The 22,488-nt window shown below is 38.2% G+C and overlaps 1 protein-coding gene across 1 annotated transcript in view; it reads right to left on the bottom strand.

Annotated features, from left to right (window-relative positions):
* Positions 1-20,298, bottom strand: part of LOC103036871 (protoheme IX farnesyltransferase, mitochondrial) — a 73,740-nt gene extending 53,442 nt beyond the window's left edge. Inside the window, exons 1-4 of the mRNA XM_007248742.3 lie at positions 20,162-20,298; positions 17,707-17,846; positions 16,648-16,936; positions 15,469-15,593 (exon numbers count right to left, since the gene is read on the bottom strand). Of these exons, the coding sequence (XP_007248804.3) occupies positions 15,469-15,593; positions 16,648-16,936; positions 17,707-17,846; positions 20,162-20,192 (585 nt within the window). The 5' untranslated portion in view covers positions 20,193-20,298. The remainder of the gene's footprint in view (positions 1-15,468; positions 15,594-16,647; positions 16,937-17,706; positions 17,847-20,161) is intronic.
* Between the last annotated feature and the right edge of the window lie 2,190 nt (positions 20,299-22,488).

Here is a 22,488-nt window from a genome sequence, read left to right as displayed (position 1 = left end):
TATCCGTACCTCAGCTGATTTACTGAGGCTTTAATTCACTGCTGTAAATAAATCTCCCCCCACTGACAATTTTATAATGGCCGACACGATTTAGAAAGAGCTTAATATAATTTGCAATACAAACATGCTGAGAATAAAGTCCCACGTTTCTGCTTTTAAATGCTGGTCATGAAAATGTAAAAAAGTGCTTTACTCTGGAGGCACAGCCCTCGTTTATGTTCCGACATGGCGAGGCTCTTTCGGCGGCTCTGTATGTTGATGAAGCTGATGCAGCTTTCTTATGCATGCAAATATGGATTTTAAAAATGCATGGGAGTTACATGGAGACGACAATCAGTCTGCCTGTCTACAGCGGGCAAGATTAAGGGCGAGATGCTTGACGTCAGAGACAGGAGCCTCGTGGGATGCTGGAGGACTTCTTGAATCTCAAAAAAAAAATAGATATATAAAAATAGGGTCTGTATTTCCAAGAAATAGGAAAATATATCAATGGTAGAGGTGACCAATATGGTCCTAACATAATATCACTTGGGATGTACAATGTATCATGCCGTTTTCACCTGTAGTTGTCAAAGTTTCTATGGTCCAGATCAGTTGATGAGTTTGGTTATTTGAAGCGTTTTTCCCTCTGTTTGGTTTGGTTTCACACAGGCATAAACCTAAACGCACCAAAATGCTCAACAATAAACCGTGTGAGCGCATTGTCTCCTCTTGATTGGTCAGAGCTGTCTGGCACGGGAGCAAGAAAGTAAAAATAGTGAGAAGAAGATTCTGTGTTCCATAGCGTATATTTGTGCAGTGTAAAGCGTACAGACTGCATGTGTAAACAGCATGGAGCAGCAGACAGAGCGTTTGTTCATAGCGGTCGTAATTAGCGATATCTGGCTAATATTTCAGATTAAACAATGCCTTATCAGCAAAACACACTTTGGTCATATGTACAGTTTTCTTTGTTTTTATGACTCTTTTATCAAAGTAAGCATTGCAGCACAGTTATCCACCACTTTTGGATGTTATACAGCGATTTTGATTTGCCTTTCTTACCAGCATATGAGTAGCGACAATGTTTAATTGTGACTTTAGCCCTATCTGGATGGGATTACTTTTTCAGGGGTTCCTGGGGTAATTCTCTTTTATAGGGGGTCCTCTGTGATTTTATTCCCATCCAGAACGACCACGTATGTGTTTTTTTCTTCAGATGTCCTCTAAGAAAATTACAGGCTGAATTATCTACTGCTTTTCGCTGAACTCCCTGGTCCGCCGGTAATTTAAGTCCAGTCAGGACGCACATTTCTGAGTTACATCTCTTCGCGTTTAATAAAATAGCTATTCGCCCACTGCTGCGCACCGCAATCACTGTTTCACTTTGGGAGGTCCACATAAAAAAAAAAAAAACAGTGAGCGGAACTGGAGGAGCTACTGAACTACTGAACTACTTAATGCGAGGTCAAGCGACCAAGAAAACCAAAATACTCACTGGTCCTTCTGTTTCTTTTTTTTTTTTTCAATTGCAGTCTGGATGCAAGCGTTTTATCACTTTATCACGAGTAAAAGTGTGAAATATTTTTACAGATGTCCCCTGAGAAACTAATCCCGTCCGGCTAGGGCTTATTTCTCAATAAATCAAGTCAATGCAATCTTTATATGCAAGTGACTATATATGTACATAATATAGTATATATGACTTCAATATGTGTAATATAGGACTGTATATAGATGTATAATATCTCTGTCACTGTTTAATTCTCACTTAAAGACATTTTGTTCTCATCAGTCTTCTCTCGTCGAGCTGTAACACGTTCTCTAAATGGCTCTTTCTCTTTAAAAGACTCTGCATTAAAATTTAATAGGTGACATCATTACAGCAACTTGAATCCATGAGCATAATCATAAACACAAGCCACAGTGACAGGCACATGAAACAACAACACCCTCAGGTTAATGTACGCTCCTCTCCAACCGATCATCCAATCACGTTTTAGTATTCAGTTAGTGTTAAAGCACTGCGGCAGGCTGAACTGCGCAGGATATGGGGTGTTTCTGTATGTAACTCCTGCTCAACATGAAACAAAACAGGAATTATGTTTTATTGCCCCATAAATTACATCAAAGGGTGATTTGATATGCTTCTTCTCCAGGACACGCTTTCACATTTGCATTAGTGTTGCTCTCGAGTGCTTCTCGAGTCGCACTCAGAGAAAGAAGGAGAAGGGGAAGGTGGGGTGTCGTCGGGGTGGGCGGCAAAACATCTCAACCCAGCAGGGAATATCCAGTCTGGTTTAACAGCCATTTCAGCTGGAAACGCTCCAACTTAAACTGGGGATGTTTGAAGAATATGATTAATGAAATGATTACAATACAGATATATACCGTATGTGTGTATGCGGTGCTGAAAGCTTGAAAAATGTACGGCATTAAAAATAACTTATAGCTCAGAAATGATTTATTTATATTAAGATATAAGATAAACATGGCAACCCACTGCGTTGGTATGCATCATAACTCAGACATTATGTGTCACAGTAATTTATGCAATCGTGAATTATTGGATCTACGATTCTGATTATAATCTGAGGTTAAAATGCATATAAATGTTGTTATTATCACTGTTGCTTAAGAGTCGCTCTTGAAATTCCTGCCTACACTCTGGCTCTTATCCAAGATATATTATATACACAGCAAGATGCTCATATTAGTGTTATGTGTACAATATAAGTAAGGAATAAAGTGCTGAATGCATATAAATATTGCACCCCAGTGGTATGTTTTATTAAGAAATAGTCACAATTAAACTATATTGCGCTTAATCAGGAAGGCGGAAAAAAAACTACTCATATGCTGGTAAGAAAGGCAAATCAAAATCACCATATAACATCAAACACAAAAGTGGTGAGCGACAAGAGTTGGTGCACTCTTCTATTGTGCAGCATCGCTTGCTTAAAAAGAAAACTTTATATATGACCTTGTCACAAAACAGAGGTTGATTTTCGCTACCAAATGAGTTTTGGAAACAAGCACTGCATACTAACAAATTCAATACAAAAGGATCAGTATTTCATGAAAAGAACACCCTGCCAACTGTGAAGCATGGGGGTGGTCGCGACGAGATTTTAACAAAATACCGTTCTGGGAAAAAATAAAGAGAGCATCTCTGAATCAGTTTTTTTCTGATTTTGCTATTTATAAGTTTATATTTGTGTAAAACGAACATTTTTGTTTTATTCTATAAACTACAAACAACATTTCTCCTAAATTACAAATAAAAATATTGTCATTTAGAGCATTTATTTGCAGAAAATGAGAAATGGCTGAAATAACAAAAAGATGCAGAGCTTTCAGAAACCAATATTTGGTGGAATAATACCTGGTATTTAATCACATTTTTTATGGCATCATGTTCTCCTCCACCAGTCTTACACACTGCTTTTGGATAACTTTATGCCTTTACTCCTGGTGCAAAAATTCAAGCAGATCAGCTTGGTTTGATGACTTTGGCAAAATCAAAGAAATGTATCATGTTTAAGTGCTCCCTTATTTTATTTTATTTATTTTTATTTTTTTTTCAGACCTGTATATTGATCTAATGGAACTGGAAAAAAACAGTGTTGTTGCTAAACAAAAGCCATCAATAGAACAGACTGTACTGTGAGGATTTTGGGGATTTTAGTTCTTGTTAAAGTTGAAAAACTTTCAGTAAGAAACATTTTTGTCATTAATAACTTTAACAAAGCCAGACAGACAGACAGACAGACAGATAGTCTGTGTGTTATTGGACAACCTTTCAGAGTCGTGTAAGCCAAGCTCGCTGTGCAGACACCATTCAGCATCAATTACATTCTAAAGTGTTGACACGGCCAATCAATAGCGGTTTGTTGGTGACGGCTGTGTGAACACATAAAAATAACAGTCTTCAGGCAAACAAACGGCTGAGTGCGGGTGAAAGACTGAAGCAGGGAGAGAGACGTGTTACAGAGGGAGCGTGTCGGGGGTCAGGGCACCGACGGCGCAGCGCTTTGGGTCGGAGGAGCTTGTGGAGGCTTGCTTGTGCGTGCCATCTTCACACAGCCCACCGACACGAGACCGCCAATCAGACACAAAGGATCCCTCAGACCCTTCAGTCACTGCAGGAGACAGGACACACTAATCATCCTCTGGAACTGCAGAACTAGGGCTGCACGATATATCGTTTAAGCATCGTCATCATCATCAAGTTTTGATTCTTGACACAAGAAGTCCTGTGGATACACAGCGCTGTCTCTATCTCTGTGTCTGTGTGAGTGACAGGCTGCTGCTGCCCGAGAAGCGTGAGGAGGAGTGAGAGGGGAGGGGCAGGAGTAAACACGAGGTAACCACATGTCCTCCATCATCCACATGGTTGGGCACGTGCTTGTAAACGTGAGCACGTGTGGAAAGCTGTGCAGCTCAGTCCAGCACAGTTTTGCAGTGCAGATATTTCCAGTTACAGCTGAATTCACGCTTTTAAATGCCTGATTAAAGGGCCGATTACTGTTGTTTTGCAGCTTTCCTCGGGTTTTGAGTGGTCGGAGCTGACTCAGCTCTCGATTGGTCCGGATGCGAGACAGCAGAGTGCGGGTGGGGGCGGGCTGGTGGAGTCATGGACCATGCACTGTTTAATATTGTGATATATATCACCGAAAAAAAAAAAAAAAAACATTTGCAATGCAAAATTTTTCCAATAGTGTGCAAACCTATGCGGAACACACGCTGTGTGTATTTGAGTTAGGGCCAGTATCGTCACTGATTCATAGAATTGATTTGATTCACAAGGTCCCAATTCAATTTGATTAGATATTGATTCATGGAAGCAATTCAGCATCTATGAACTTGAATTCTGTGATGGTCAATGCAGAAAAAAACAACAATAGACAATAGAATACAACCAGACTGGAACATGTTCAGCAGTATCCATGCACTCAGCATGGGTAAGCAAGAGACAAGGCGAGTGAGAGAGGGGGAGTGTTGGTACTTGGTAGTATGGAGACATTTCTGTAGGTGCCTTTTTGGTAATGAATTTCAATACCCATCCCTAGATAAGACTGGCAAGCACGAAGCAATAGGTAGAATAAGAGAACAATCTGCAATAAAATTTTATAGAAATGCTATAAAACAGCGATTTTTTTGCATGGGAAATGCTATGCCTCTATTGTTAGCATGGTAAGCTAGTATAAAAGCACTTTAATTCAGAATGCTGGATTTCTCCTTTAACCTGGCTTTCAGACGTCTATTAGTCACAGAAACAGGAGAACAAATCTGAAAGAAAGCATAAATTGAGTTTTCTGTGCTGTAATACCGAATAGTTTAATCAGTCATCCTACAAAATACAGTAAGACAACAGATGAAGAGATGCGTGATCCAGTGCTCTAAAGAAACGAATATTCTCAGTTTTCTGCTTTCTAAAGCAGCAGGAGAGATGGCCGAGATTCAGCCTCTTCTCTGGTTTCTTACACCATCCTCAGCCGCTTCCAAACACGGATACGGTTAAAAAAAGAAACCACAACACTACTCTGTGTTTACAGACAGTTCCCTCAGGGCATCTCCAGCTTCCTCAGCAGGCCTCCGCTCAGCTTCTCACGTCAGCCTGCTCTCCGCCGTCCCTCCGAGCTAATCACACGCCGCTCGCCGGCACGCTGATGTAACCAGAGCGATACTGTAATTTACAGTGATTATTATAACAGGCTACTCAGTCACGAAACACTGGAGGGAAACCCAGGCTTATCAGGGAGCAGGAACACCTGTGGAGGCTTACCTCATCAGGTAAAACTGAACAGGGTGACTGATACCAGAAAACACTCAACACTTCCAACCTCGGTGCAGGGTGGAGCAGCAGGGTGAGTAATGAGGTTTAACACAAAGTAAACACAACAGATTAAAGTTAAACCATTCCTTTTGCAGTTAAAGAGCCTCTAAAGCCTAAACAATATATATATTTTTAAAATAATAGCTGAAATGTGTTCCTTTGACGCAATTAAACTAATTTTTTATACACATTTCCCTGAAAAGAAGCTTTTATTGCAGTTATTTCCGTCTCTATAGGACCCTCTCAGGTTTAACTGTGCAATAGGCAAGGATGAGGTCCATCCATAAACTTTGGTATGCGGACAAATCAAAACATGTATACATATAAATCAATTAATCAATCAATCAGTAATACCATCTGCGTCTCACCGCTTTTAGAGGCACACTGCTCAAGCCCAATTCTCTCTCTCTCCTGACCCAACCCCACCCCTAAACCCATACATCACCCAGTGCCCCTTCCAAACTACCCTCATGATACCTGGCTTACAATAACTGTAATATCATGGTTTTCGATAAAAAAAATCAGACAATTCTTTATGATTCTACACAGCATCTGTGTTACTGAAGAGGATAAAGTACTCCTAAATAAGTAAATACAAGGAATTAGGGATTTATTGGTGTCAGTTTTACAGAATTTGAGTCTGCAGCAGCTAGTAAAAGAAAATATTCAAAAAACGAGTCAATCAGGAAAAGCACCATGTCTACATCAACCCGTGAATTAGTATACATGGCCCCGCCCACCTTGGCTCGGGACCGCCCACAGACAGAGCTGAAGCCGGGCAGTGACGCCGTCTCGTCAGATAGGAGATAACTAACAGCGCTAGAAACAGCATGCAGTTCATTCCTTTGTTATTTGTGCGAATAACACATCAGAGATAGGTAGGGGCAAACAGAGGGGTATATTAACTAATTAATGAAATAAGTAAGTAATAATAAGTAAAAACCCACCTCTGTGTGTAAGTAACTATAGGTTTAAATAGGATCTCCTGTTGATTTTGCATTTTACAAAGACTCTAAGACTAGTTCAGGGGCTGAACTGCACTTTGCAGGGCATTAATCATGTTGTAAAGGAACATCTGTTGTCCATCTCGCTGCTTCCTGGTGTCTCAGCTCTGTTAGCCAGTCAGAGGAGATGTTTGCATGTATGAATATTCATGAGTAATAGCCAAAATTATACAGTTTCTCCCCATCCACGCCACTACTGGACAAAAGCAGTGTTATACCAGATCACCGGAGCATTTTTTTTTTTCCACAAAAAACAGCTCACATAGCATTCATTCATTCATACTAGAGACAAATAAAAACTATACTATGTACAATGTATATCAATAGTGATATTTTGTTTCATCCTTAATACAGTAACTACATCAGGTTTCTGCACTACAATACTGTCTCAATACTTTTTAACAGAGACATATACTTTATTCGTAATTTATTACGAATTCAACAATGTAGTAATTAGCAGCTTAAGCACTACTGCTGCTGCTGCTGAACGTAAAGAGGGCGGTGTTTAGCAGGATCCACCTCTGCTTTGATTTGGTTAATGTCTGTACTGTTCCTCAAATGAAGAGCGGCGCCTTTGATCGTGTAAAACCGCACAGAGCTTTAAAGAAAAGAGGTTAAAGAAGAAGAAGAAAGAAAACAAGCTGGCAGAATATCAGAGCTGCTCTCTCTCTCCTCCTCCTCTTTATTCTCCTCTCTGGATTTGCGGAAGTAAAGGTGGAGTGGCGTGCGGAGACACCTCAGTCTACACCCAGGTAAAGGTGGATCTGGGTGAGGAGTGTGTTGTACGTGTGGAGAAGATCAAAGCGAGGCGAGGGCGACCCGGCGGCAGGTGACTGGGTGTCACTCGGCAGGCGTCGCGTCTCTGAGTGTGTGTGTGTGTATGTAATTATGGCAGCAGGAAAATTGCGCTCTTAGCCAAAACAAAGAGAAAGAAAAACAACTCTTAGCACATCTCTCAGACTGCACTGTAAGCACGTCTGAATGTAAACTGCTCTGCAGAACACAAGCTTTTACATCTCCGCTTTTATCCCTGACCAACCCAGAGCAGAACTTTAACTCTTACAACTATACACCTACTTTTGTACTATATTATTGCCAATATACCACAGTTCCATTATCGCTGTTTATTAAAAGATTTTAAAGAGTTAAAGAGGAGGAGAAAATAGGATCTGTTTGGATATAAAAACTCCGCCAGTTAAAATAGTTCCATTGCTGCTCTGTTTGTAACTGCGCTGTTTGGTTTGTAAGCGCTGCATTGTTGCTAGGTTATCTGTATGTGGAGGAGTAATACACGGAGAGCTTCGATTACAGTGCATTACCGGCTGATAACGGTACTCATAGAACATTTCTCAGCCAATCAGCTTGCAAAATTGCCAATATGCTTATCAAAATATTGGCAAAACACGTTTTTTAATCAATGCTTTTCTCACCAATGTCTTGATGTAAAACATTCATAAATATGGTAATAAAATGCGTATCAAGTTTAAATCATCAAAATATTTCAGATTCAATCGGCAATTTGTGAGAAATACCAAATTATTCCATAGTGAGATGAAGTACTCCAAATGTTCAATACTGTAAAGCAAACAAGTTAAAATTTAAGACACCCCCGGCTGACATCCAATCTGCGTCTCACCCACCGCTATCAGAAGCTATCAGCTCAGCCAACCAGCTCTGTCTCTAAACCCATACATCAAACAGTGTCCCTCCCAAACTACCCCTCCCAATTTTTTGCCCTTTTTAAATATGAGCTGAGGGTGGAGTCAGCTAAAATCAGGGGGTTCAGTGCTGTTTTAAGAGTTTGGTACACATGGGCCAGAGCGGCACTGTGAGCAGGAAGTGAGACGGAGGAGCAGACGAGCTCAGGTCCTGCTCTGCCACGTGTGGAGTGAAGTTCTGCTGTTAATGCCAACTACCAACCACAAGAAAGCCTCTCCACAGCCTGGGCCTTTACCCCCAGATCACAGCTCTTCAAAAGGCCACAGACAGCCTATTAGTCTCCAGCAGCCTGGAGAGGAAGATCCATACACACAGCAAAACAGCAGCTCAACATCACATCACGCTCCAAACTACAGCGTATACTACAGACGCTCATACTCCCAGCAGCAGCGGCTACACCTTATTAATATTTAACCACCTCCCAGACAGCCTCTACCTGTTTTAATTAATCTTATTTAAATTTTATTTTTAACTATAACTTTATTTTTCATTTTAGTTCTTCTTAGCTCTTTATTTTCTTTTTTTTTTTTTTATAATTTTATTTCTAATTTTTCCCATTTTCTCCCCAATGTACACGGCCAATTACCCAACCCATTCATTAGGACTCCCCCTATCACTAGTGATACCTCAACACACCAGGAGGGTGAAGACTAACACATGCTTCCTCCGATACATGTGAAGTCAGCCACCGCTTCTTTTCGAGCTGCTGCCGAGTTTTAAAACTTCTTAAAACCTACCTCTTAATTGTATTGGTTGTTGTATTTATCTGTTAATTATTCTTTTATTTTTTATGTACAGCACTTTGTCCTTTCTTTGAAAGTGTTACAGTGCTATATAAATAAAGTTGGATTGGGAACTTATTTAGATTTTCTTCTTCTTCTTCTTCTTATTATTATTATTATTATTTTACTTTTTATTAATTTATTTATTTGTATTTTTATTGTACTATGTAAAAGTTAGTTTTAGCTTAATTTTAACAGCTTTTTGTTGTATTAACCTTATCTTCTTTATCTTAACTTCTTATTGATTAAACCAAAGTTTTATTATTATTTTTTATTATTCAAATTTTATTTTTATTTTTATCCATTTTTATATTTTATTTACTGTTTGTTTTAAAATGATTAAATTTACTGGTACCTCTTAAAAAAAAAGAATACCTTTATAAAGTGTCTATAAATGATTTAGAATTAGTTTATTAATGGTTATTAATTAGGTTGTAAATGCCTTAAAAATCATTAATAATCAGTTTAAACACATACGTAGAAAGGGCAACAATAACCTGTTGTTTGCCAAATAGTGAACCCACAGCCATATATATATATATCTATATTGTTGTCTTTTCTACATATGTGTTATAACTGATTATTATTATTATTATTATTATTATTATTATTATTATTATTATTATTAACTTAATTAGTAACCATTAATAAACTAATTGTAAACCATTTATAAACCCTTTATAAAGGTAGTCTTATTTTAAAGTGGTATCAATTTGGTTCTTATTTTCTTTGTCATTTCCTGCTCGGCTACACTGAAAATGAGGGATGCCCTCAATGTATTTCCATAAATCAAAATAAAGGTTGATTGATTGATTGATTAAACAAATGCAGGCTTACTGTGTGTGTGTGTGTGTGTGTGTGTGTGTGTGTGTGTGTGTGTGTACAGTACCGTCCTAATGCTGCAGCACTGTTGTAGCTCAGTTACAACTTCAAAGAGAACATCAAACAGCAGCAGCAGCAGCTCCATTCATCCTCCTGCACTTCTGCACTGAGCAGCATGACTGCTTTTCTCTCTTTACATCTCACATACTGTAACCTGAGAGCACTGTGTTTCCTCTCTTTGGTCTGTCAATGTTTGCATTCATCTTTCTTTTCACACTTTCATCCTATTCACTGTGTTTAAACTTAATACAAAGGAAGGCACTTTGGAGGAGATGAAACTAAGTGCTGCAAAGTGCACAACAGATTAAAAGTAAAAAAAAAAATATGTATAAAAAGTATAAATCGCTGCCAACATGAAAAACAATGAAAACTCCAAATCATGTCTCAGAAACTTAAATATTATAAAAGAACAATTGGTACTTTTGGCAGTGTGGGCAGTGTGCCAAGTCCTGCTGGAAAATGAAATCTGCACTTGATAATAAAACACAGTGGATCAACACCAGCAGATGACATGTCTCTCCAAACCAACACTGATCATCAGTAAATTTTACATTTCATTTGAAAATCAATTGAATTGAATCTCTTGATGGCCTTTGCAGTGACTGCACTTGAGAATACTTCCAAAATTCTTCATTTTTTTTTTTTTTTTTTAGATTGACTCAAGTTTTTTTTCTTTATTTAGTTGAGTAGTTGTTGCTTCTCATAATCTGGATTAGAACATTACTCAAATATTCACTATTCACTGTATACCTGTAACTCTACCTCTTCACTACTTTACTTTAACTGATGCTCTCAAACACTTTATTAAGAGACAAGAAATTCAAGCAATCAACTCTTGACGAGTCCAGCACAGCTGTTAACTGAAAGCCCTAAAGCTCTAAACAAGAGGTACTACTTTAAAGAATCAAAGGTATAAAACATATTCTAATCTGTTTAACACTTTTTTGTTGATTATATAATTTTGTATTGTTTTTAAGGTGGATTTTTAAGGCGTGTCCAACTTTTTGACTGGGACTGTATGTATTGCAATGCAATCCTAAGGAATATATGATTTTATAATGCATTTAAAAACAGTTATCATAACAGATCAAGCTGTATCTTTCAGATTTGGGACTGGATTCCTGCTGCAGTCACACTAAACATGCAGGACAGGTGTTGTTTTGTGCCTAGTGAGCAAAAACTGTTGATCAACACAACAGATGGTTCCCGTCCGCACGCTGCATAGCTGAAATGCTCTCCAATAAATTCCTCTGAACGCAGCAGAGAAAGCAGCCCCTGCCAAGCTGTAATGAAAGCCAATCCAATGTCAAAACACCAATATGGCTTTAGTTTGCGCAAGGAAAATCAAAGTGGATTACCGATGTGAACTCCAGCGATCTGCAGTGCTTTCATGTACTTCCTTCTCTCTGCCAAATTAATTAGCTAAATAGAAGCCATTTAGTCGTAGTGTGTCATTCCACGAGCTCTGCACGTCTAACAAACTCTGCTTTTCAATCCGTTCCCCGCGGCGCTGGCTACGGTTCAAGCAGGAACAACCTTTCCAGCCGTACTCTTCATTTGAATTCGCTTTAACCCCGAGCCCCGAGGCCCGGCTCAGCCGGATACAGCGGCGCTGAAAGCATAAAGCTCTGTCTGAGACTCAGCACTACGTCATGTGATCATCCGTATCAAAGCTTCAGGTAGACGACAGCAGGCTGACACACACACACACTCTACCTCACCTGTTTAGGGGGCGGCAGATGTTTCAACACTTCAACAGCTATACAGGTACAGTTAAAATCCCCCCCTCTGTTGATCAGATTTCTGTCATACCTGAGACGCAGAATACTGTACAGATGTTTAAACCACTCAATAACGTTGTTATACCTATACTTTTACCTGATTTATATTATAAATCACTTGATTAATTATAAGTTACAATTGTCTCTGCATATTTTGACCTATTTTTTTTTTTTTTTTGGACGGTAGTTTTCGGTTGAGAGTACGCTGTATGCAATTGGCTGCCGCTTCTCTCTGGTGTGTGTATTTGCGTGTGTGGAGGGGTGCTGAGTTTAAATGGTTGTGTAAAACATGGTTGTAATGCACAGTTTGAACACTGACCTCTATATCACCTGTGGTGGTTAAACTAGTAGAGAAAGCATGATAAAGTTTAAACAGGGTTAACACCTTCATTAATATTCACCAGTCAGAAGCTGGCTACTGACATACATTATTGTATGTGTAAATATATGTGCGTATGTATGTGTGTGTGTATATATATATATATATATATATATATATATATATATATATATATATATATAGAAAAGAGTGTGCAAATCAGCAAATCAGTAATCAGAGCAAAGGGTGGCTATTTTGAAGAAACTAGAAATATATTTATATGACAGATATGACACATGACATATATACGACAGAAAATAATCGTGACTAATTGAAAAAGTAAGTCAGATTAGTCGACTAATAAAATAGTCATTAGTTGCAGCTGTAGTTTCTAGAAAGGTGCTACATAAGTGTGAATAAGTGTAACTTCATTCATTCATATATTTCTACATCACCCACACCCCATTCATAATGAACCACTGTGACAATCAGAGATCATCAATGTGTCCAGAAACTATTATATCTATTTATAAACTATTTATAAGTGGAATAAAAACCTGTGTTCAATGACTAACTCTGTTCCAATCTTATTTCCTCCACATTTCTTCTTCAGAGACGTAGCATGACCTGTCTCTCTTGACAACAGCAGCAGCCTGTACTGTCAACAGCACAGAGGATGATGATGATCAGGTGCACCAGAGGCTAACAGCGCTAATAAGCGGTTGCTGCTGCATTGTTGAAATGCTGTTTCAGGTTCAGGAAGAGCGAGGCGGCATGCGGAAAGCCTCTCAGTGCAGTGTGAGGACTGAGGTGAGCCGCCTGCCGGCCCTGAGGGCAGAATGCGGCGGCGTAATCACGGCCTCGTCCCAATTACAGGCCGGGACTGCGCCTTAATGGAGTTCAAGCCGGGGCTGAGGGGAGGGACGTCCATTCCGGCGATTTCTGAAGACACGGACGGCATTCCTGCACGGAGGAATCGGCCTGATTACAGCGCCAGGAGATGAGCTGCTTTATAGTCGAGAGGAGTTTATTTTTAGCTCAGTAAAAAGCTTTTAGCACGATCTAAGCAGCGTGAGAGGACGTCTGCTAACACAACTGTCGCCCCTCAAAAGCATTTCTTAAGTTCCAAGCAGAAAAAAAAAAAAAAAAAACGTAAAACAGCCAAGGCATAACTGTCCGTGTCCACTGGCACTTTTCTTCAATGCACATTAAAATTAATTATAATAGGTCTAAAATGAATGTGATAAAAATGTACACACTATCTTTAACAATAAAATGTGTGTAGGGCTAGATTACTGAATTAACTAACTAACTAATAAACTGAAACACAAAGAATAGTAGACCAAATGTCCATGACTTTTCCTAAACTTTCTGGGTATTTTTATTTTTCTAAAACTTATCCAGGCCTGGAAATTGCTATTTTGAAATTCCCATTCTGATAAAGTGTCTCAGTGCAGGTACATTGTGTGAATTTTAATGTGAGTGTGAAGTCTCTCTTTCCTGATTGGCTGGACGCAGTGCAGTGGTCGGATTCATTTGAAAAAGTTGTGTGCTGCTTAACTTTTTCGCCGGAGGGCGGGGCTGCGTTCAACCGCGGCATGTGGCGGCTCCAATGAACACGTTTCTCTCTCTCTCTTTTTCTTTTCATTCTATCTCCATTTCCAACTATGGCACCAGAATGGTTCACATCCAGAGCTTTGTTTCGTGTTTGTGTAAAGCGCAATGAAACTCTATTGGGCATTCCTAAACTGAAGTTCACTGAAGTCACGCCAACAGCTGAAACCAGGCTTCATCCTTTTTCTCTCAGCAAAAAAAATTAAATAAAACCATCAAAACAATACTCCAAATCAAAGCTCTGCCAAACCCTCGTTACTGTGGCTTGAGAGCTTCAGTGCAGTCGAGGTTGAGTGCAGGAGAGATGTTAACAACTGTGTTTTTCGGAAAGAAAAAAAAAGACGAAAAACATACTGAGTAATAAGTGTGTAATTAGGTCCGGTACACCCAGAGCTCTGAGTCTAAACAACGGACCTCTGCCAAACAATGCCTGCTACCCCCACAGAGCAGCAGACACATTTGTGGTAATCCAGCACTCTCACACAGACCGTTTGCTTTCACTAACCGTGCCACGGCCTGATTCAATCTGCTGCAACTTAAAGATTCAAGGATTCAAGGAGACTTTATTATCATTCACATCACATGAAGTACATGAGGTGGAATGAAATGAGGTGGAACGTCATCTCACGGTCAAGTTTACAGCCAAGAGCAATTGTTAAAATGGATAAATATAAGATAAAATAAAACAGATATCAAAATAAATACACAAAATAGGGTAAGTAGGCAAGCAGCAGTGCCAGAGTGTCCAGAGTGCAAGTTTTGCTATAGCAACATAATAGTGTGAATGAAGAGCAGTGCAGAGTTCATACACTTTTTTCAACCAATAGATTCCCATGATTTTTTCTCAAGACCATATATATATTTTTTTTTTAAAACATCAGTGCAAAATGGACAATAAAACCAAAATAAACAAAAACTCAAAAATTGATTATAATAGGTCTAAAACGAATCTGATAAACATGAACACACTACCTTTAATAATAAAATGTGTGCAGGGCTAAACTACTGAATTAATTACTAAATTACTGAATTAACTGAATTAACTAACGTAATTTGTAGCTCAAAATAAATTTTCTCCATCAATAAACTAAAACACAATGAATATTAGACCAAATTTTCATAACTTTTCCTCCATTTCTGGGTATTTTTATTTTTCCAAAACATATCCAGGCCTGGAAATTGTTTTTTTTCTCATCTCAGTGCAGGTAAAGTGACAGTGTTGTTATTATATATATATATATATATATATATATATTATAGTTATTAGGACTGTGTGGGCGTGGCCTAGGCTTCTGTTCTTAATGGCTTTATTTTTTTCTCCTTACATTACTTTTATTTCCATACTTTTAAGTAGTTTTGAAACCAGTTATTTTTTAAACACTTTTAATTAAAGAGTAAAAAGCTTGAGTTGATACTTTAACTTCTTCAGAAGTATTTTAAACCCTAGTATCTATACTTCTACCTACAGAGTAATAAATGTAGATACTTTTGCACCTTTGTAGGTTGCTGTATTCATAAGATCATGGAGATTGTATAGAGAATGACTGACCTGGTTAATGGAGTTCGCCATGCAGGAGGAGAGTCCCGTTCCAACCGAGGCCAACACGAAGGTCACGGGGTCAAAGGGAACTGGAGCCATGGCGTATCCCGCTGCTGCTGTTGTGACTACAAGAGCTGAGGGGAAAAAAGAGAGACAGAAAAACATTTTCTGTATGAATGTAGTGAGAGATTTGAGTGTATAATGCAATTTGACTACATTTAACTGATGGAGCTGAATTTTGAAAGCTACAATTAACTGCAGTATCTAAAGCAACATGAAACAAAAACACAAGTTGAAGTTAAAAAAGGTGCAATGGTGACTATTTCATACATATCATTAGAATATACTATCCCATAGTATATTTTAAAAGTCACCCAAACTGTAAAGAAAAACACATGGGATTATTTTTTATTTAGCAATATTTAGTATTATTTAGTATTTAGTATTATTATTTAGTAAACAAAAGTGTGTTAAACAAATCGGTTATGTTAATTTATTGTACAATAATACACTGCCTGGCCAAAATAAAAAAAGTAAATTTAAACGCTTGGTGAAAACAAATTGAAGAAAAACAACAGTAGAAATCAGGGCTATGATGTTTAACAGAAACAGTAAGAGCATTTCCACACATACAAAACAGTGAAGGGAACTCAAGGGATTGGGACTAAACAGCTGTGTAGTCTTAAGAAAACCACTGTTCAGATTTGTTGGAGCATCAGGGTAAGAAGAAAGGCAGGTGAAGTGATGCTCTCATCATGCCTGGTGCCTACAGTACTAGCATGTGGGGGCGGAGCTATGATCTGGGGATGATGATGCAGTTGGTCTGCAGGTTAGGGTTCAACAACAGTATGTGCTGAAAGAAGGAGGTCAGCTGACTACCTGAATATACTAAATATAGACCAGGTTATTCACGGCCATATTCCAAGATGACAATGTCAGGATTCATGGTGCTGGAATTTTGAAGGAGTTCAGAGTTCATGAGAGCATGAGCATGAGCATGAGATCATCATTTTCACACATGGATTGAGAGAGAGTTCACCACAGAGTCCAGAACTTAACCTCATTGTGGTTAAAATTAATGCAACGCTGGATTTAAATAAATCTTGTGACATTGCAGAAGCTTGTTGAAACACATATTGTAACTATCCTGAAAGGCCTATTTCACATCTACAGTAAACCTAATCGTACCTGTGAGTTTGATTTTGGAGAGACGAGAGTAAATTCCTGGTAATTCTGAATACTCCACCCTCAGCTCCTTCCACTGCCGGGCCTCCAGACGGGCCTGCCTGCACGCCTCGGGTTCATCTTGCAGGTTGGGGGTCTCGCTGCCAGGTACCACCACGCCGGACTCAGGCTTAATGGCTGGGAACTGCTGGATCTGGATGACTGAATCATCTTGGTCATCCAGCACTGCGGTTACAGGCTCCTGCCTAGGCTTCGCTCTCTGACTCAGAGCACCGATGTTCTTCGTTACATACTGAAAAACGAAAAAGGGAGAGATCAGGGTAAAAGACACAAAACACCTTTTACATTTCATATAGGGGTTAATATTAGGGTCCTAGGTTAGTTAAATTACTGCAGAGAGCTGCTGAGGCGAGTTTAAACAGGCTTCACTCCTTCATTAACATTAGTTACACTAACATTAGCTGGATAAGTGTTAGGAAGATACGGTACTCTGTCCACTCCATTAATATTAAGCTATATGTTATAGTAACTACAGACTTAAAATAAACAATATATATATATATATATATATATATATATATATATATATATATATATATATATATATATATATATATATATATGAAAAAAAGGAAAACTTTATTTTCTTAAAATCACTTCAGAAAGGAAGTAAAAAAAACATACAAGTATCCTAAAATTTCCAGCCTGTGTGAATGTTTCCTAAATTATACTTTGTTATTTTTAGTTTAATACAGGTACATCAACTATCAAAATGTACTGCAAAAGTGGTCTTGGCGCCTTAATATTTAGCTGTTCTCACCAGTAGGAAGTACGAATAATCTACTAATTGAACAAATAATCAGTAGATTAGTCGACTACTAAAATAGTAATTAGTTGCAGCCCTATTTGATATATCTTAAAAAAGTTTTAGGCAGTATAAGAGATTGTGCTAATTTTATGCTTTGATTGATTTTCCCAGACGAGTGTAAAAAAAAATGCGAAACTCTTACAGAAAAATGCTTCTGATCCTGAAGAGGTCAGTACGTCTTGTGAAAATCTTACCTGGCGCTTCAGGAAGCTCAGGTGCTGGAATGTGACCCACTGTCCTGGATCACTCCTGCAGAGCTGGATAAGGCTACCTGCACTCAGGTGACTTCTGGGTACCAACAGCTTCTGATGCTTCACACTGGCACCAACCAGACCTGCAGACACAACACAAAAACGCCATAAATTTATTATATTTAAACACAGCTGGAGTAATGGAGTTTACATTATTAACATGCCAATAGAAACGAATAGTCAAAAAATACAAAATTGACATGACATTGCTTGTTAATGTTTTAAATAGCTGCATAGCTGCAAGTTACTACTGTCTACTAAATTTAATAACGAGTAAGAATTCAGTTTTTCATCTTTGTTTGTCATCTTCCAAAACACCCACTTTGTAGTCTGTCTCTGACATCCCCTTTTAATTGGAACTTGCTCTTTAGTTTGAAGATGCTGGTACCAGGGCTCACTACTATATATATTCTGCTAATATTTACATCTCAATTGAAGACATATAAGCATCATAGTATACGGCACAATTATCCTAGGGCCCTAAATGTTTAACAGTCAATGTGCAGCCAGGATTCATACACTTTTTAACCAAAACATTTGCATGATTTTTTTCATGCCTTCAAGGCAAATTTTCATGACCATACGATTTTTAAAAACAAAAATCAACTAAAATACATCTGAGCTTATGTATTTGTAGCTCAAAACAGATTTTCTCTATCAATAAACTGAAACACAATGATTTGTAGACCAACTTTCAATGGCTTTTCCAAAAAAATTCTTGATAATTGTATTTTCCAAAACTTATCCAGGCCTGGAAATTGCTATTTTCAAATTCCATAACTTTTCTAGTTTTTTTAATGACCGTATGAACCCTGGGGAGCCTCACCAGTAGGAAGTGCAAACAGAGGACACGGCAACAAATAATCGTGACTAAGCAAAAAATAAAATTATCAGATTAGTCAACTATTAAAAGTCATTAGTTGCAGCACTATCTGATACAAGAAAATAAACAATCTACCTAAAACAAATTTCTATTTTTACATAGATTGAGTTTGAAACATATAAAAATGCTGATTTAATATCTTACTTCAGTTTAGTTATACCAGAATCTAACAATAAGTGCTGATTTTTCCATGGTAATGCCAGCTGACTGCTGGATATGAGTGTTTAGCTGTGTTGTCATTGGCTGTTAGCATTTAAGCCTAATAAAATAGAAAGCTGGATTACTAAACTGAGATTCAGACATGCCTGGGTTCCTTCCTGCCTCAGAAGACGATTAGCTTATTTTATTTATTTATTGTATTAGCTTATTAACCTAGCTGCATTAGGTGTCGTATTAAAACAGTGTAGTTGGTGTGGTGTAGTGGATAACAACACTGAATGCTGTGAGCTATCACATTATATGGGAGACTGGGGTTCAATTCCCGACCTGGGTGACCGAATGCTGCACTACACCAATAAGCGTCCATGGGCTTGACTTCTAATACTACACTCTGGATACGAGTGTCAGCTCTAATGCTATAAATGTGAACATTAACTTAACCTAGCTAAAATATTCATGGTTAGGAGGTTTAAATAATCAGGAATCTCTCATTAGAACCTCTGCACTGTTCTGGACTTATCTAAAAATCTCAGAGTGAATAGTAACTACCCAAAACAACTTAATATAGCTAGTTAAACAACTTTCAAGCTAAACCAAGTAAAATATCTGTGCATAAACCCTCAGTAATGTACAGGAGGAGCCTAACACTACATACACTACTCATATATGATTAAATACAAGGCTACACCACGCCAAATTCGTTCATGAATGAGTTAAAGATGAATAAGAGCTGTATAACTAAGATAAATATGTCCAATTTCAGCTGTAATGCTGCTCTAATGCCTGGCTAAGGTCACCGTTAGCCCGCAGGGGTGTTCTGTCAATTTGTGTCACCCTGGCAAACCGTGCTACCTTTTTGTATTTAAAGGTTAAAAAATACAATAACACAGAAAATGCTCGTGGTAGAAGTCTTGGTAATACTTTTGAATAGTCTAAATCGCTGCACTAGAGTAATGTTAAGGCATTATAAGGGATTAGAAGGTGTTGCATAGTTACTTTTAGTTATATTTAAAATATTTTTATTTTTATTTTTTTACACGTTTGTAAAAATGTCTCACGCAAGCAAAAAAACATGTCAGTGAGATCAGCTTGTATAATGCACCCAAGAAAAACAAAATTATCACAACAAAAACACATAAAAAAGTAATACATGAGAATTAACGAATGCGCATAGCAGCTAAGTAGCCCGTTTCGACAGGTCGGCATCTCGGCAGAGCACCCCGGCTCGCTACACGCTGTGTTTCTATGGAGGCTAAGCTAGCTTAGCTAACCTAGCCTAGCTCTCAAGCTAACGCGCCCCGCTGTATCACACTCACACACTCATAAACACCATATGAGGAGAAGGTAAGGACCCACCCGCCACTCTGAAACACGGCGTTTTTAACATGTTATCCCGCAGCGGAGCGGATTCCGCCCTGTCTCCTTCACACACCGCAGGCCGCCATACTGACCCCGCGCAGCAACCGCTTCCCCTGTCACAGGGGCCGTTACGACACGAGTTCTCGCGAGATCTGCAGCACAAGGAGCGTTACGATACGAGTTCTCGCGAGATCTGCAGCTTTCACAGGTAAAATAGCTCTGTGCCCAGTGGACACAGCACACTGTATTATAATTTGAAGTACATTTTTATATACAAAAATGAAATGTGCTAAAAAAATAAGTAAAAAAGATACCATTATTTAAAACGTTTGTTTATTCCAACTCATATAATTATTGACTAATTTTCGTCAAATTAAAAATAAGAAATGTCATAAATCCATATATATTTTCGTTTTTTTTTTTTTATTTGTGTATACAATACATTCCAACCAAATGAAAAAGACACAATATTAGGTGAAATTCACAGCATATGCAACCAATATCACAAATAAAACCAAACAAAAACCCAAATAAAACAACAAACCTAAACATTTATTTTTCTTAATATTATTTAATTTTATACTTCATATTAAAAAATTTAGAAGCACTAGAAGTAAATATTATTAGCTGAAAATAGTCCACATTTTTATTTAACATTTTGTATTTATTTATTTATTTATTTATTTATTTTGACAAATCAGCACCAGCAATGACGCCATGAAATTTTGTGCAGACCCCAGAGTGAAAATAAACGCCTGGATTATGGTGTTTTGAGTGAATGACATTATAATTAAAGAAGTAAGCTTATTATTTAGGTGTATTTAACAAAAGATTTCTCAAAAACAGTTCATTTCAGTGAGAGGTCAGTGCTATTTTTTTTTTAGAAACAATAGGGTTCCCTGTTTGTCGCAATGCATGAAACGTGTTGGTGCGTTGACGTATTTCTGAGTTATTAAACTGTATATACAATGCACGTTATTTAATGCCATTTGCGTTAATGGGGTTCTAAGGGTTAAAACCTATTTTATACAGCACAAATTATACTATATAGGGTTTTACTGTGGTTATCGAATGAGAGTACGAGTCCTCTCGTCTCAGGGTCTCTGCAAAGTTCAGTCTCTGTCTCCCTGTATCTGATATTCAGTAAACAGAAAGTGTGATTACATAACGATTTCATTTTCCTTTTCCCCATCCCGCCCACGATCTGCTGCTATATTACATTGTCCTATCATGTGGTTATCTGATATCTGGGGCACTAGACACCCCCTGTCGCTTGCCAATAAATCTGTGTTGCAGACAGGATTCGTTTAACTCTAAATTGGCATCTAATTCAATGTCTGGCCCTATGCCTCTGTGCCCTTGCCTGTCCTCTGCTCGGGCTCCGTGTGGCCGGTTATTTATGTGCCTGATCGCGTCGGTGGCCGGGACTCTGCCAATAGGCTGCTGTCTGATTACTGTCCCTCATTCTGCTCGGAGTTTTTGTTGCCAGGCTCGTCTCTGACCGCTCTGACGCAGTGTGTAATGCAGGTGTGTGTAATGCAGGTGTGTGTAATGCAGGTGTGTGTGGGATCAGATAACCCAACACAATCAGGAGGAGCTCAGAGGCGCTGGCATAAATTCAGCTCAAGATAACCATCTGAGTAATGTAGCATACGATATGTAGCACACAATATGTTTTCTACAGATTATACATTCTTCTGCATCCCATATCCTCACTGTCAGATTACTGTCAGAAAGTACAATCACATAAAAACACAATAAAAAAATTATTTAGTGTGCCACTCTGATTTATTAACTAATTTCATCATGTTGAGTAAACTTACCAGCCAATACAACTACATCATCTAAAATTAGCTCAAAGAGTTTAAAACATAAAAAATTGGTTGTTGAGGCAAAAAAGCCAACTTTTAGTTTATTACATCCAATACCCCAAGAACCATTGCATTTTGTCATTGGTATATTGAGTGTGTTGTGTGTCACCCAAAGCCACCTTCTCTTGGCTGTGCATTTTCTGACTTCTGGAACAGAGCATTTCGCACTAAACTTAACATGGTGAACAATCTCAACCAATAGCACAAACAAATAAATAAATAAATAAATATAAAAACTTAATTAACAATCCCTCTCATTAGTAGAAATAGACAGATGGGCGGACAGACGGACAGACATAGATAAAGTAGATCTTCCAGCATTGTTTAAAAGAGAATATTCACATGCAGTAGAAAATGCTACCTATGCATCCCTACAGTAGTTACACTACATCAAAGGTATTTAAAGGACCAATGAAGATGATAACACTCCGTTTATTTACAGTAAGCTTAGAT

The sequence above is a fragment of the Astyanax mexicanus genome, chromosome 15 (genome assembly GCF_023375975.1).
Source record: "Astyanax mexicanus isolate ESR-SI-001 chromosome 15, AstMex3_surface, whole genome shotgun sequence".
In the NCBI taxonomy this organism is placed as follows: domain Eukaryota; kingdom Metazoa; phylum Chordata; class Actinopteri; order Characiformes; family Acestrorhamphidae; genus Astyanax; species Astyanax mexicanus.
This window is presented reverse-complemented; position numbering and strand designations above follow the sequence as displayed.